Here is a 16990-nt window from a genome sequence, read left to right on the forward strand (position 1 = left end):
TGAAGGGTGGGGGTATAAATCTAATCTCTTCTCCTCCTTCTTTTATCCTGGGACAAGGGTGGGACGAAACTGGGGTGACCTCAATGTAATGTGGAAACAAAAAATACCCAGAGATAATTACAGGGGTGAACTCGTGTTTAGTGTAGAATGTAAGTTCGAGGACAAGGCTAAACCAGGATTTAAGGTCTAGTGTGGAAAGAACTTCTCTCTCTCTCTCTCACACACACACACACACACACACACACACACACACCAGGGGTATCCCAAGAATGCAATAATCCTGAAGCATGTCTCTAGTGCAAACTCACTTTCTCTGCAAAAATGGGATCCCCCCACCCCCGCCCACCCCTGGCCAGGGCCTACCTCTTTCTTTTTGGGAATTTTCACTGTATCTCTGCGACTCTCCTCCAAAGCCATCTGCAATCTCAGATCATCGCCACGTCGAAGGCGTTCCTCCTGGCAAAATGTCAGGCAACCATTACCACTTGTTACCTACTTCAAACTAAATGACCGTTTGTTTTTGTAAAGGTCGATGGAGCTGGGCGTGTTTCACAATAAAGGGGGGAGGCCAGTTCCTTCCAAGGAGACCTCGATATTTAATTTCTGAAAACACTCCAAAAGTCTCGAGGTCATCCCCGTCGTCTGCGAGATCCCTTTTCTAGGTCCAGAAACAAAAGCAGAACCTTGACGAGGCAACTGGAACGGAACCCAAGTTACCCATGGAGCTGCAGAATAATTACCGAGCATAAACACTGGAATCCACTCACAGTTTAAAAAAATGTAAAACTTATGTAGAAACAGTTGCAGCGCAACAAGAAGTCCCGTTCAGGAAATGCCTTCTGAGCATCTTGGCTCGGCAATGAAAACAAGCGGAAAGAGAGCAGGCGGATCTCATTTCCGAAGGACTTTACAGAGTGTGGGGTGCCAACACCAAGAAAGCCCTGCCTGACATAAAACGAGGCCTCCCTGCAAATGTACAAAGATGAGTCAAAATACTTCCCCCACACCCAGTTTCACAGCTTCCGACACTTTGCCCCAAACAGCCTTTGCTTTCTGACATATCCCACTTCAGTAGCAGGACTTTCTGCTCAGAGAGTTTTTCTTTCTTATTTACAGAGGACACAAAACCCACCAGCCTCCCAGAGGTAACGTTTGACTGCCCAGACCAAAAACCAGACCGGCACAGTAAACCCATTGTCCTGCACTGTAAACTGAGCTTCTTCTTTCAGACAAGTGGTTTCGTTATTTCCATACAGACTATGTTCTCTCTCTCACATGCTCACACACACAAACAGGGAGAGGGAGCTGTTTTGCAAGACGGCCGTCCTAATTCAATAACCCAAGGTGTGAAAACTGCTCATTGCCACATCGGGCAATCATCCCACAACAGAAGCCAGGGAGGTGGCTTCTCACATATGCCTGTCACATGAGCACGGAATTCCTTAATAAGAGGAGAAACCACCTAGTCCCAGATGGTTCCTCCTCCCCCCTCCCCGCCCACCCGGGGTGGGTGTCTTAAGGCAGGCCGTGGTGAACGGTAGCCTGCAAAGGAACTAACCTGCTCCGCAACCTCTCTGCTCATAGCCAGGGCAAGCTGCAACTGGAGTTCTTCCTCCCCGCTCGTCTGCGGCCGCGCCTGCTCCAGTTCGGAAGACACTCGAGGCGAGGTGGCTGTGGACGAAAGCAGAGAGAGAGAGAGAGAGAGAGGGGGGGGGGGCACAATCATGAACGTGTGCATTTAACTGCAGCTGGCAAGTCGGCGTTGTCAAACCCACATTCTCCCCTTTTTAATAGCCCTTCTTCAAAACTAGCTTGTTCTAAACTAGCAGCAGGACTGAGAAGTTGATGTTTCCTGTTTGACGCAACTGTACGTGCACGGCTCCCGGGGAGGTTGGGAGCCCGAACCACAAGCGAAGAGGTTGGGGCGATTCTGATATGGGAGGAATCTGGACGTCGATCCAGCAACTTCAGCATGTAGCATTACATTTATTTAGTTAGATCGTTTAAACTCCACCTTTCTCCCTAAAGGGGAGAAACAACAACAACAACTCTGAGACTGGCCCCTGTGTGAGACGAGATGCCGGACTAGATGGACCCTCACTGGTCTGATCCAGCAGGGCTCTTCTGAGGTTCTTATGAGGGGAAGGCCTCGGCCTCTATGCCCTGTTGCTGGCCCTCCAGAGGAACTGGTTGGCCACTGTGTGAGAGGGGATGCTGGACTAGATGGACCCTCACTGGTCTGATCCAGCAGGGCTCTTCTGAGGTTCTTATCAGGGGAAGGCCTCGGCCTCTATGCCCTGTTGTTGGCCCTCCAGAGGAACTGGTTGGCCACTGTGTGAGACAAGATGCTGGACTAGATGGGCCCTCACTGGTCTGGTCCAGCAGGGCTCTTCTGAGGTTCTTATCAGGGGAAGGTCTCGGCCTCTCTGCCCTGTTGCTGGCCCTCCGGAGGAACTGGTTGGCCACTGTGTGAGACAGGATGCTGGACTGGATGGACCCTCCTTGGTCTGATCCAGCAGGGCTCTTCTGGTGTTTGTATCAAGGAAAGACCTCGGCCTCTGTGCCCTGTTGTTGACCATCAGAGGAACTGGTTGCCCACTGGGTGAGACGGGATGCTGGACTAGATGGACCCTCACTGGTCTGATCCAGCAGGACTCTTCTGGTGTTTGTACCAAGACCTCGACCTCCATGCCCTGTTGTTGGCCCTCCAAAGGAACTCTGTGTGAGGCAGGATGCTGGGCTGGATGGACCCCTCACTGGTCTGATCCAGCAGGGCTCTTATCCGATCCAGTAGCACCTTAAAGAACAAATAAGATTTCCAGGGCATAAGCTTTAGAGTGTCAATCCTGGGAATCCGGTTGGTCTTCTAAGGTGCTCCTGGACTTAGATTTAGGTCTCCTATCGCAGACTAGGGATGGGCATGAACCCACAAATGAACCCCAGTTCGAGCACGAACCAGGCCTGTTTGTGGTTTGCAAACCAGGGGTTCAAGAGAACTGCCTCCCACAATCCGCCCACAAACCTCCATGGAGGTTCGTGGGAGGGTTTGTGCAGGCGCCGACGACATTTAAATGCCTTCAGAGCTTACTTCCAGGTTGGCGGCCTGACCCCAGTGAGCTCCGAAGGCATTTAAATCCCTCTGGAGCCCACCTCCAGGTTAGGCCACCCCAACTGAGCTCACTCTCGGAGCTTAGTCGGGTCGGCCTGACCCGGAGGAGGGCTCCAGAGGGATTTAAATGCCTTCGGAGCTCACTTCCAGAGGGGACTACGACCCCACGAACTTCCCCGAAGCATGAACTGGTTCGTGCAGTGGACAAGTTCGTAGAAGTTCATGGTTCAGTGGTTCGCAAAAACCCAGAACCACAAACCTCCATTTTGTTCGCGGCTACCCCTACTGCTGACCAATACAAAGACCCACGTGAAACAAATCTTCAAAATGTACTCAAGGCCATTTATGGTTTGGTTTGTTTTCAAAGTGACAGACAACCCTCAGTTGCCGGCTACCTAGTCACAAACGGCTTCAACATCATTCTGCAAGGATGTTTATGCTATACAACCCCCCACATCCTTTTTGCACTAAGCATTACTTTCTTTTTCTTAAACATTATCTTTATTAGAATGTTAGCAAATTTACTAGAACAAAATATCCCTTATCAACACAACATCTTATTGCAGATACGTTCCAATTTTTCACAAAGTATTAACTTTCCATTTTCTTATCTTATTTGTCATAACCAAACAATTATATACTGCTATATTTACATATATCTATTATATCCAAATTAATCACCATCAGCTAAATTCAACTATTCTTCCCTACCGTCTTTCCTTTAACCATCTATAAAATTTTGGCCAATATTTATCAAATTTTTCAAAACCTTTTTCCTGTAGAAAAAAAGTTAATTTCTCCATCTCCGCCACCTCTAACAGTCTCGAGATCACTTCTGCCCTAAGCATGACTTCCAATGCCTTGCCACACGGGAAAGATTTGCTAACAGAAGTGGAATCCAGACTATACCACTTTATCATCATCCCTTCTGTGTTATTCGAGCCCAGTTAGCGCCTTAGAGACCATCAAGATTTTTGACGTATGAGCTTTCAAGTCAAGACTCTCAAAAACTCATGCCCCGAAAATCTTTGTGGTCCCTGAGGTGCTGCTGGACTCGAATTCAGCTGTTCTTACTACAGAACAACAGGGCCGCCCTCTGAAATTCCCTTCTGCTTCGCTGGAAGGCTGATTTTATTCTTCTTCTTTGCTACCTAAACCTTTGTCAAACAGCTTGCAGCCGTCGTGTCAAAGTCATTTATTACAAGGGCCGGAGCTGACATAAACGTCACTTTGTCGGGCCGGCCCATGTGCGCCATAAAACGTAATGCCAGGTACCAGAGATAGAAATGGTATAAAGGACAGCGGCTGGTAAGCTCCGAGTTGGTGTGTCCTCACTGCAAGGCCCCCTGGGCTGGGAGAGGGGTGCAAAGGAAAACCCACCTGGGCGGACCGGAGAGGTTGGGGTGCAGCGCTGGGCAGATGCTCCCATGATGCTTGACTGCTGCAGACGAGGTTGTTCTGCCGTGCTGAAGCCACAATGGAGTGGCCCCGCCCACTCCCCCCAGCACTCCCTCCCTTGCAGCAGTTGCTTGTGGGCTGCATAAGAGCCCTTTCCGGCCCCCGGGCCTTATGTTTGACACCTCTGGCTTGCAGGGTGCAATTCTTGAGCTGAGCACTGAAACAAAACTTAATCCTTTGCTGTTTCCTACAATGGCCAGCATCGACTTTGGGGAAAAGGGGTACAATTCTATACACACCGGTGTTCCCTCTAAGCTGAGTTAATGTGAGCTAGCTCACAGCTTTTTAGCCTCTGGCTCACACTTTTTTTTCCCTCTGCTCAGGAAGGACAAACTGATTTATGCAGCAGCCAAATTACTTACTTACAACTTTAATGCCAGTAGCTCACAAAGTAGAATTTTCGCCCACAAGACTCCACAGCTTAGAGGGAGAGCATTGATACACACTATATGAACTTGTTACTTGCTTCTAAGTAAACATACACAGGCTTGTGCCATAAAACCACACAACTGAGATGTTACTGCAACTCAAGTTTTCAGCAAAGCTATTTGGTCACGTTTCCTTTTAAATGAACCCCCCTTCATTTAAAGTAATGGCTCTGGTTTTTGTTTTTTTAAAAAGATACTTCCTAAAGTGAACATGTTTTCATTCAGGGGTTGTTTTTTTTGGGGGGGGGGGGGGATAAAAATGCATCTAACCCTCTGCCATGTCCCACCAATCTCATTTTGGCACGAGATTCAGGTCCCTGAATAAAGCTAGTGTTGCCATTGATCTCCTGCCCCCCCCCCCCTTAAAATCCTCCAGCTATAACGGTAGTATCAGCAAAACGCTTTGTGTGCCAGGATCCAGCGTAAAAGGGATTGCCTTCGCAATACTGCCAAACAATGCAACTTTTATCTCACAGTGCATGACAGTTAACTCAGATGCTTATGTAAGATGGTACTGGATAGATCTGATTTTGACCTCCCAAGCCCTCCTTTGTTTCTGTTGTGAGATATTTTATTTTAAAAAGGGGAGGAAAAAAAAGATCTGGGATTCACAAACCACAGGGGAATCACTGAGGGAGATGTCTGCTGTGACTAAAACCCCGTTGCATGGTTTTTACTCTAGCCGAAGGCTGGCTGCAAAGAACGAAACATTCCCAGCTCCCAGTAATCGCTGGAGTGGGATCTCAGCTCTTCCCATCTGAACCTATCTATGACTTCGTATACATTTTGAAAAGAGCTAGATTCGAGCCCGGTAGCATCTTAGAGACCAGCAAGATTTTGGGGGCATTAGTTTCCAGGAGAAGGGAGCTTTGATGTTGTGGTTAGGAGTGCGGACTCTAATCTGGGAGAACCAGGTTTGATTTCCCCACGCCTCCACTCGCAGCTGCTGGATGACCTTGGGCAAGCCATAGTTCTGTCAGAGTTGTTCTTGAAAAAGAGCAGTTTCTCTCAGAGCTCTCTCAGCCCCACCTACCTCCCAAGAGTGTCTCTTGTGGGGAGGGGGAGGGAAAGGAGTTTGTGAGCCGCTCTGAGGCTCCTTTGGGTAGTGAAGGACGGGGTATAAATCCAATCTCTTCTTCTTCTTCTTCTACTACTGCAGGCCAACACAGTTACCCTCCTGCAAACTATTTTATCCAGACGGTGTTCTGCGAATTGCACTGGCTACCAATGGAGTCCCGGATCCACTTCAAGGTGTTGGGTGTTGACCACCTCTCCCACATGTGCCCCAGAGAAATGTCCGCTGGTTGTCCTTGGACCTAAAGATGCCCGCCTAGCCTCCGTTTTCGGTCCTGGCCCCAGCCTGGTGGACTCCCGGCTGAGATCTGGGCCCTGCGAAACGTGTTGCAATTGTGCGGGGCCTGTAAAACGGAGCTGTTCCACCAGGCCTTCGGTTCAGGCGGCGGGCATCTACCAGCTGGCCTCCCTACGGCGGCTACAGGAGACCACCATGGCTTAGCATCGGACCACTTATTTTCCTGGCTGTAGTAACGGGAATTGCATTGCATTGCACTGCCCCACTTTAAGTATTTTAAATACTTTAATCTTTAATCTGGTTTTATCATTTGTATTTATTGTATTAATATAGACTGTATTTATTGCTGTAAGCTGCCCTGAGCCCGTTCACAGGAAGGGCGGGATGTAAACTGAAATAATTAATTAATAAATTGTCCGCCTTTCTCACTTGGACTCAAGGAGTGATTCAAGACAATTGACGGGATGGGGGCGTCCAACAAACAATACAATAAAATCAGGGTTGCAGAACCAACCAGAGGCCTAGAAACAGAACTGAAGCAAAGCCTACGTCTTAACGTGACACACTGAATGATGCAAAATTACATAGCAGGATCCTAGTGTCTTGCAAGCCATACATGTAGACCACAGCCCCTAATAATTTGTCCAGGTAATCATTCAGTACAGTGTGACTCCACTGCCCATGTAGAAAAGCCTTCCCGGATAATTCAGTTTTGCATAGTTTGTGGAAAACCAGGAGGACACCCGGCAGGCCGTATGGAGGCAGTATGGGGAATTTTTTACCTTTTAGATGATTAACTTGTAATAGAGACTCTAAGGGTGTGTTCAGACGCGCCATTTGATCTGGTGTCGTGCCAGTTCACAGTCAACATCTGCCTCCCGTTCCCAGTCGTCGCTTTCCGGCTCAAATCCCCTTTAAACTGGAGTATTTTGATAACAGGTCCCCAAGTGTGTTTTCCTGATTCTCCGTTTCCAGTTGCATTTTCCCCCCTGTGTGATTGCTCCTCCAGTGTTGAGCCACTTCTGGTTTAAACCCCCTCCCCACTCAAAAGCTGCCCGAGGCTTCCTCTTTTCGCCCACCATTTTTTTAAAGCGTTGGTGGGCGCATAGGCGGAGCTCCGCCACCGCGTTATTAAAAACGTTTAAACGGTGCCTAGTTTTAGCCTTTAGACGAGTTCGGGGTAAACGTTTAAAGGGAAGTGTTCCTTTAAAGTTTAAAAGGAAGTGTTACAGCAGTTGGGTTGAAGTGGAAATCACTGTTCTGTGCACACTCGAAAATTTTAGTTCTACAGATGGCCGCCTGTGCACATGCCCAAACTGAGAGAGAAAAAAACAACACTGACACACGCTCCCACGTGTGGACGGCAGGGAGCGACGTGGCTGCGCAGCGATCCGGAGCAAGGAGGTGAGTGTGATCACGATTCTCCAGGTTAAAAAAACCCGCATCGGGGCCGGAGCAATTTAAACTGCTCCCAGCACGCCACCGTCTGACCGCACCCTAAGTGGCGTCCGCTTGAGCCCTGTGACCCGTTTCTGTTGAAGACCTGGGTGTTGTTTTTCTTTAAGAGCTCCACACCTGCAAATAATAATTAGTTACGTGGCCTTGATTGGCGGGCAGGTGGTTTAATATTGGACACACCTTTCTTTAGAAGGGACTAACTCACCTTTCAAAACATGTGGGTCTCAGACCTTGAAACTTTGTCTATGCTGGTATGTTTGTTTTTTCACTGGCACCATACAGTGATTTGTTATTTTTCTTTGATCATCTTCAGTAAACTTTGTCGGGCTTCCCAAAAGCTGGAGTGTGGAGCGGCCTTGTCAATGGGTGACTCCCGCCCCTTTTCCCAGAGCCGAACGGGAGCCTGAAGAGGTGAGCCCTTAAAGAGCAGAGTGCTGAGAAGGACTCTGAATTGTGCCTTTGAGAACTTTGGTTCCTGGGGATGATTGGGGGCACTGTTATTGGGCAGTTAAATGTAAATTGGGAGGGTAAAAAGTTCTAAAAGTTTGACACAGTTCATAAAAAGAACGAGGAAAAGACTGGATGCATATAAGCTAGTTGGAGGATCTCCTCTCTTGGGTTTTTAGATAGTAGTGGATATTTTACTTTCTCCCGTATGTGTAGTTTTCCCCTCCCCTTTTTTCTGTTGTACTTTTTTGTAGTGATAAAAAATCAATAAAAAATCCCCTCCGGGGGCTTAAAAAAATAAAAAAGAGCAGAGTGCTGTGAGTCCTGCCAAAGTAAATAAACTGCTTCTTGCCAACTTGAGGCCTGGAGCTCCTGTAGACTTTGGGAGAAGAACCAAGAGAGAAGCTCCTGGTCCATACAGCCAATGCTCCCTCTAAGCTACGGAGTCCTGTGAGCAAAAATCCTGCTTTGTGAGCTACTGGCATTGAAGCTGTGAGCAAGTGATCTGGCTACTGCATAACTTAAGTCTGCTCTGGAGCCATCCCTTCCTGAGCTAAAACAAAAAATCTGTGAGCCGGAGGCTAAAAAACTGAGCTGGCTCACACTAACTCAGCTTAGAGGGAACACTGGTGGGGGCCACTTTTGGAAGAGGATTTCCTGTATTCTGGCTAGCTTCCCGCATTCTGGGGTGCTTCAGAGCCCCCACCCTTAGAATATTTGTGGCTCCCGTAAATGTCACACACACACAGGTCGCAAAAACTCTTTTTAACGGTACAGGGCAATTATCACCTGGAAAGGAGGAGGGAAACAGACATTTCAGCAAGTGACGTCTGACTCGGGGACTGAGGGAGCAACAAGCATGTTACTCTACACCAACGGCTGCAACCAAAAATGGCAGCCTTCGATCACATGTACATGGCTTCGTCACGCTCTGACTTCTCCTGACTCGACCAGACAACGTGGGCAGAGACAGGAGTCACGTGACACAATGACATCACAGCACAGCTAAACATTCCCGAAATTGCCCCGGGGGGTGGGTCAACACATTATAGAGCCACATTACTGACCACATTGGAGCTGCGGTGGCTCAAGTGGTTAAGACGCTGAATTGCAGGCTGTGGAAGGTCAGTAGTTCAGCAGTTCGAGACCCAAGTGTGCCGCATGACGGAGGGAGCTCCCGTCTCTAGTTCCAGCTCCTGCCAACCTAGCAGTTCGAAAGCAAGAAATTGCAAGTAGATAAATAGGTACCACTTCGGTGGGAAGGTAACAGCGTTCCGTGCGCCTCGGTGTTTAGTCATGCCAGCCACATGACCATGGAAACATCTTCGGACAGCGCTGGCTCTTCGGCTTTGAAACGGAGATGAGCAACGCACCCCTAGAGTCGGATTCGACTGGCTTTTGAGCAAGGGAAACCTTTACCTTTACTTACTGACCACATTATAATGTGGGTCAGCACATTATAGAGCCAGTCTGATGTAGTGGTTAAGCGTGCAGACTCTAATCTGGGAGAACCGGGTTTGATTCCCCACTCCTCCACTTGCAGCTGCTGGTGTGACCTTGGGCAAGTCGTAGTTCTGTCAGAGCTGTTCTTGAAAAAGAGCAGTTTCTGTCAGAACTCTCTCAGCCCCACCTACCTCACAGGGTGCCTGTTGTGGGGAGGGGGAGGGAAAGGAGTTTGTAAGCCGCTCTGAGACTCCTTTAGGTAGTGAAGGGCGGGGTATAAATCCAATCTCCTCTTCTTCTTCTTCTTATAGCAGTAGCCCCATGCCAAGAACGACACAGACTGTTCTACCTTTAGATGGATGCTGCGGGGGGAAACAGTACTGTAGGCACCCCAAAACTATCCGGATAAAGGGCCAGTATTAAAAACCTAGTGTTAACTTATTACATACAAAAAATGCATGTATTTATTAGAAAGACAATTAAAAACAAATAAGGGCCCAATGAAAGCCTCATTACAAAGTGCAAGTGGCCTGATTTGTTTTTAATACTGGCCCTTTAAAGGAACAATTGTGGTGCCTGATTCCGGTTTTTGGGTCAAGTTTTCCCCTCCCCTGTGTTTTGCCCCAAAACTGTCCTCCTAGAGACCCACCCTAAGGCAATCCTTAAAGCAGATAAGACTTGGAAGCATTTCACCAATCAGCCACGTTGATCTGCGGAAGAAGAGCGAAATTCAAGTCTACTGACACCTTAAACAGCAGCAAGATTTCCAAAGTACAGCCCTGACCATGGGGAGCCCAGGCAAACCCGATCTCGTCAGCTCTCGGAAGCTAAGCAGGACCAACTCTGGCAAGTACGTGGATGGGAGACCTCCTTCGAATACCAGCGGTCGGGAGGCAGGGGCGGGCTTTATTCAGCCGCCTCTCTGAATATTCTCCCGGCCCCCAGTTGGGGTTACTCACCAGAGGTCACCATGACTTCCGGGTGCACGCACACTCCGTCACCCTGACTTCCGGGTGCACGCACACTCGGTCACCCTGACGTCCGGGTGCACGCACACTCGGTCACCCTGACTTCCGGGTGCACGCACACTCGGTCACCCTGACCTCCGGGTGCACGCACACTCGGTCACCCTGACCTCCGGGTGCACGCACACTCGGTCACCCTGACTTCCGGGTGCACGCACACTCGGTCACCCTGACTTCCGGGTGCACGCACACTCGGTCACCCTGACTTCCGGGTGCACGCACACTCCGTCACCCTGACTTCCGGGTGCACGCACACTCGGTCACCCTGACTTCCGGGTGCACGCACACTCCGTCACCCTGACTTCCGGGTGCACGCACACTCAGTCACCCTGATTTCCGGGTGCACGCACACTCAGTCACCATGATTTCCGGGTGCACGCACACTACACCATGACTTCCGGGTGCGTACACACATATGAAAAACACAAAACAAACAGAAAGATTTCCAGGGTACAAACTGGAAAGTCGAAACTCCCTTCCGCAGCTATCTGACGCTCTCAAAAAGCCTGTACCCCTGTAAATCCTGCTGGTCTTTAAGGCGCCACTGGGACTCAGATCTCGGAGAAGGATGAAGCCCTATGCCCCGCTCCCATCATCAAGTGGAAGAAACACAAGAGGGTGTCATTACAGGAAGGATGAAAGGAGAAGCCAAAGTCTAAGATGGCAGGGTAAACTGAGATTTTAATTTAGTTTGGATTTTCTTAAATCTTTGCTTAACAGAGAAGAGCCTTTGAGGGCGCACACAGAGGGTCTGGTTTTCGTTTTGTCCTTCTCCAGCGCATAGTAAGCAAGCCCTTAACCCTCAGAGCTATATGGAAGGTAATTCCTCCCTTTCCAAACCACCAGCATTCCAGTAGTAACTCTACACTGATCCTATATTCTGGCCTTTGATCGTGAATTAGCTTCGGGAAGTGGCAGGCAGCAGTTTTCACCCTCAATTAATTTACCGGAATCTGTGAGAATGAAAGCGGCCGAGGGAACAAAAAGGGGGGGGGGGACTTCCAGACACCAGAGCACTGTTTTTCACTAACTGCAAGGCATTAGGATACAAAAGCAAATGGATATTACGAACAGATGGTCTTTCCAGGAAAGAAGCAAAAAACAGTCAGGATGCTATTCAGAGAGTTTTCACTCACAGCAACCTTCTTGGCTTCAGAGAGCCAGTTTGGTGTCGTGGTTAAGTGTGCAGACTCTAATTTGGGAGAACCAGGTTTGATTCCCCACTCCTCTTCTTCTTCTATGTAATTTTTGCTTTTATGTGATGTGTCATGTTAATACTTGTGCTGTGCTTCACCTCTGCACAGTTTCCAGATTTCCAGGGGTCAGATCATAGAATCATAGAATATTAGAGTTGGAAGGGACCTTGCAGGTCATCTAGTCCAACCCCCTGCACTCTGCAGGAGCAGAGCCGAAAGATAGCCCTACATACCTACAACATACCCGAAAGACGGTTGTCAAGTCTCCGCTTGAAAACGTCCAGCGAAAACGTCCATTTTTACTTGGCATGAAGAAGAGGAGGAGGAGGAGATTGGGTTTCTACCCGGCCCTTCACTCCCCAAAGGAGCCTCAGAGCAGCTTACAATCTCCTTTACCTTCCCCTCCCCACAAAGGACACCCTGTGAGGTAGGTGGGGCTGAGAGAACTCTTTCAAGAACTGCCCTTGAGAGAAAAGCTCTGAAAGAACTTGTAACCGACCCAAGGTCACACCAGCAGCCGCATGTGGAGGAGTGGGGAATCAAACCTGGTTCTCCCAGATTAGAGTCCGCGCTCCTAACCACTACACCAAACTGGCTCTCTCATAGCACAAACCTACCTACAGCAACAGATATGACGAACCGAAGACAGTGGCATAGCCTACAGCAGAGGTGTCAAACTCATTTGTTACAAGGGCCGGATCTGACATAAATGTCACTATGTTGGGCCAGGCCACGTGTAATGCCAGGTACTGGAGACGTAAACTGTATAAAGGACAGCAGCTGGTAAGCTCCAAGTTGTTGTATCCCCACTGCAAAGTCCCATAGGCTGGGAGGGGGTGCAAAGGAAAACCCATATGGGCGGATTGGAGAGCCAGGCATCCCCATGCCGCTTGACTGCTGCAGACAAGCCACGCTGAAGCCACAATTGGAGTGGCTCCACCTACTTCCCCCCCGAGCAGTCTCTTGTTCATTCCCTTGCACCAGCTGCTTATAGGCGGGCCGCTTTCGGCCCCCGGGCCTTACGTTTGACGCCTCCGGTCTACAGTCTCTAACTCTTTATCCCAAGATTCTTTCTGAACCACACTCTTCCAAGTGCACTCCTGTTTTAGCCTGTGCCAAGAGCCCTCTAATTCCATTTTGCACAGTTTGCGGGAAGCTAGTAGAGTGGGAGTCTTCCTAACCTCATCAGGCAGCCCATTACACAAGGGGGGGGGCACCACATCAGAGAATGCACGCGTAGATGCAGTAGTTGGTTTGGCTCATTTGCAGGCTAGCCATTTATGGAAGGCCCTGATCACATGAGCAAAGCTGTCGTGGTGGAGCAGAGAAAGAGAGAGGAGGAGAAGGAGAGGAAGAAGGAGAAGAAGGACGGCAAGAAGAAGGAGCAGGAGAGGAAGAAGGAGAGGAAGAGGAAGGAGGAGAGGAAGAGGAAAGAGGAGGAGGAGGAGAAGAAGAAGAAGAAGGAGAAGGAGAAGAAGGAAGAGAAAGAGGAGGAGGAGGAGGAGGAGGAGGAGAAGAAGAAAAGAGATTGTATTTATACCCCGCCCTTCACAACCCGAAGGAGTCTCAGAGAAGCTTACAATCGCCTTTCCCTTCCCCTCCCCGCAACAGACACCCTGTGAAGTGGGTGGGGCTGAGAGAGCTCTCTCGAAAATGCCCTTGAGAGAAAAGCTCTGAAAGAACTTGTGACTGACCCAAGGCCACACCAGCAGCTGCATGTGGAGGAGTGGGGAGTCAAACACGGTTCTCCCAGATTAGAGTCTGTGCTCCTAACCACTACACCAAACTGGCGGTCCTGCAGCTGTGAGGGACCAAGGCTATCTGATAGCCAGTCCCTTAAAATGAGCCCAGTAACCAACGGAGTGATTGCAGAATGGGAGTGATATGCACTCTCCATCTGGCCCCTCACAGCAACCAACCTCTGAGGTTTCTCATGTACATTGTCACAGTGCAGCGTTGTATGCTCACACCTCACCAAAGGGTCCAATTTATACAACTCACCCTGACCTGGCTATAGACCAGGCAAGCCCAATCTCGTCAGATCTCGGAAGCTAAGCAGGGCCAACTCTGGCAAGTATTTGGATGGGAGACCTCCAAGGAATACCAGGGCCAGGAGGCCAGAGACAGGCTATCAAGGCACTTCTCTGAATGTCCTCCGTGCCCCAGTAGGAGTTGCCAGAGGTCACCATGACTTCCAGGCATGAGCACACGCACAAAAGTTGAAAGGTAGAGAACCCTGTCCCCCTGGAGCCATTAACAACAGCCTGTGCCAGCCGTATAAGGGATTAGAGCTGTGGGCCAATCACCAGAATACATTATTGACTGATGGTCGCCATTGTTTAATAACATGATTATTACCAGTATTATCTAACGTCCGTAGCAACTTTATAATGTTGGAATGTTTTTAGATTATTTTAGAGGATTGTTTAGAGGATTGTTTAAATTGGTAGTGATGTGTTTTATTCTTTTATGTAAGCCACCATGAGCCGGCCTCAGCTGGAAGGGCTGATAAATAGATAGATAGATAAATAATAAAATACTGAAAAAAATTATGCAACTCATTTAGAGATGTAAAATTTCGGGAAATTTTAAAGCTCGGGAAAAAACGGAAATGTTCAGAAAAATTGAAAAAATGCCACATTAGCACTTCTTTCTTCTTTTCCAGATTGAAAGTCATTCTGTTACTTTAGGAACATAAAAAATGACCATGGACATTTTTACTTGGCATGAAATTATCACAACTAGCATATTAAAAATATAGTCCATCCAAACAATTATTAATACCCACCCACATGCAAAAACAAAACTGAAACCTTTTTCTTTTCTTGTGACAACAGCACCTCCTAAAGGAAGGAATGCATCTTTTTCTTGCATTGGAGAGTTCAGTTTGTAACCTAGGCCCTGCTTGTCCTCAGTGCACAGAAATTAGATCAATGTGATGCCATACATATTTTTTAGAAATGATCTGGAAAATATTTGAACACCTTGTCTTAAAATATTTTATTCATCATGTTAAAATAAAATGTTCCATAATCAATTTTGTTTTGTTTTGTTTTCTTTTCTCAATTTTTCCAATTTTTCGGAAAAAAACGAGGGGAAACGTGTTTTTGTTTTTTTTCAAATTTTTCCAGTTTTTTCCCGGACCTTCACATCTCTAAACTCATTCCAAAGATCTTTATTCCTCTGATCCTCACCCACGTCAGAACAGCCACAGCTACGAAGCTCCCCAGAAACCTGCTGGGCCCATAACCTACTGAGGTTAAGGTGTGTTTAGTCTAATCGCCGGTAGTTAGCAGAGTGCTTAAATAAAGCTACAAACACGGCAGTTGTCACTATACCAGGTTACTGAGGTTAACCAGTACTGGTATCTCTGCAAAAATCTACGGATGTAGCTGGGCACCCTGCTGTGCACATTCCTTCCTTAATGGCTCCAAAGGTCGATGGTTGCCAAGTCTGTGATGGGCTGAATGGGCTCTAGCGCTGGAGACTCCACAGTTGAAAAGCAACCTTGTTTAAAAACTGATCTGGTAACATTTGTAAATCTTGAAACAATCTTCACCTAAAGAGTGATTAACACAATCTTCACCCAAAGGGTGATTAACACATGGAATTCACTGCCACAGGAGGTGGTGGCAGCTTCAAGAGGGAATTGGATAAACATATGGAGCAGAGGTCCATCAGTGGCTATTAGCCACAAGGTGTATAGATAGGAACTCTCGGTCTGGGGCAAGTGATGCTCTATATCTTTGGTGCTGGGGGGAGGCAACAGTGGGAGGACTTCTAGTGTCCTGGCCCCACTGGTGGGCCTCCTGATGGCACCTGGTATTTTTGGCCACTGTGTGACAGAGTTCTGGACTGGATGGGCCATTGGCCTGATCCAACATTGGCTTCTCTTATGTTCTTATGTAATGCTTTTCTACGGGAGCGCTCTAAAGACACTTCAGTTACAGCCTGGTCAAAATTTAAGTCTCCTTTCATTTCCAGGTTATGAAATTACTGGAACGAAACTTAACTTCCGACGAAACCCAGCCCACTCGCCCAGTTGTACTTACACCCGTGATAAGAAGCCGGCGACCCTCCAGATTTGCCGTATTCTTGCTCCGAGTAGCTGGTGGACAGGTTAGGCTGGCTGGAGCCTCGGCCAAAGGTGATCTGGTTATTCCCAAGCCCAGTGGCCACCTGGGCCATCCGCTCTTTGGTTTTCAGGGCTTGGGCCCTCTCCGTCTTGAGCCGCTCATCATCCTTCAGGAGGGAGACCAGCTGCTTGGACTTCTCCCGCACATTGATGCCCTGGTCCTTGCCGTCCCTGTCGATGTACTGGAAATCCTTCAGCGTCTGGATGGCAAAGATATTCTCTTTGCACTGCTGGGCCACCCGCTCCGACCCAGTCTTAATCAGGTAATCCAACAGGGTTAAGGCCTTGTACACGTGCCTCCAGTTCTTGCCGTGGTCATTGAGGCGCTTCCAAATCATGCTCATGATTTCGGAGAAGGCCACCACGTTGTACGTCAGGTCGGCGATTTCGGTCATCAAGGAGCTGGAAGGGCCCCAGGGGTCATTGGAAGTCGCTTCCCGGACTTTTATTTCGGCCTCGGAGTAATTGTTCACAATGTTTTTCATCTGCCGCCGGATGGATGAAGTTGTCATGTTTCTCTCCTTCTACACCAAAGCAGAGTCCAAGCCAAAAAAAACCCACCACAAACCACAAATAAAACCCTCAGGGAACGGTCACCGTTCTTCCCTCTTTGCAAGTCCCTGGTATATGAAGACACTGTACACACGGCCAACTTGGAGTGAGTTCTGCTAAAGACATTTCCTCCCCTCGTGCAAGGTACAGAGGAAACTGGAAATCCTGACCTAAGGATGAAAACAAACACCAAAATTAGTTATGTTGTTAATTGTTCTGTTGTATATTTTTAGTGACCCCAAGCAAGTGTCAAAATCCCCTCTTGATTCACCACAAGAACATAACACTAAATTTTCTTTCTTTTTTCATAAAGTTTTTTATTATATATCTAACACAGACAAACAAACAACATATATTACAAGCAAGTTGGGTGTCATATCCATCTTATTACATCTATTTTGTTACCTCCTCCAATATCTGAATGTTA

The 16990-nt window shown here is 48.2% G+C and overlaps 1 protein-coding gene across 3 annotated transcripts in view; it reads right to left on the bottom strand.

Moving 5' to 3' along the window:
* EPN2 (epsin 2) overlaps positions 1-16990 on the bottom strand; it is a 61977-nt gene that overhangs the window by 17929 nt on the left and 27058 nt on the right. For 2 of the 3 annotated variants that reach the window (XM_015409286.1, XM_015409278.1), the window contains exons 2-4: positions 15929-16733; positions 1559-1671; positions 364-456 (exon numbers count right to left, since the gene is read on the bottom strand). In XM_015409286.1, coding sequence (XP_015264772.1) covers positions 364-456; positions 1559-1671; positions 15929-16523 — 801 coding nt within the window. In that variant the 5' untranslated portion in view covers positions 16524-16733. The remainder of the gene's footprint in view (positions 1-363; positions 457-1558; positions 1672-15928; positions 16734-16990) is intronic. The other variant, XM_015409293.1, reaches the window with a different exon arrangement.

This window comes from Gekko japonicus, unplaced genomic scaffold (assembly GCF_001447785.1).
Source record: "Gekko japonicus isolate JY-2015 unplaced genomic scaffold, Gekko_japonicus_V1.1 scaffold103, whole genome shotgun sequence".
NCBI lineage: Eukaryota > Metazoa > Chordata > Lepidosauria > Squamata > Gekkonidae > Gekko > Gekko japonicus.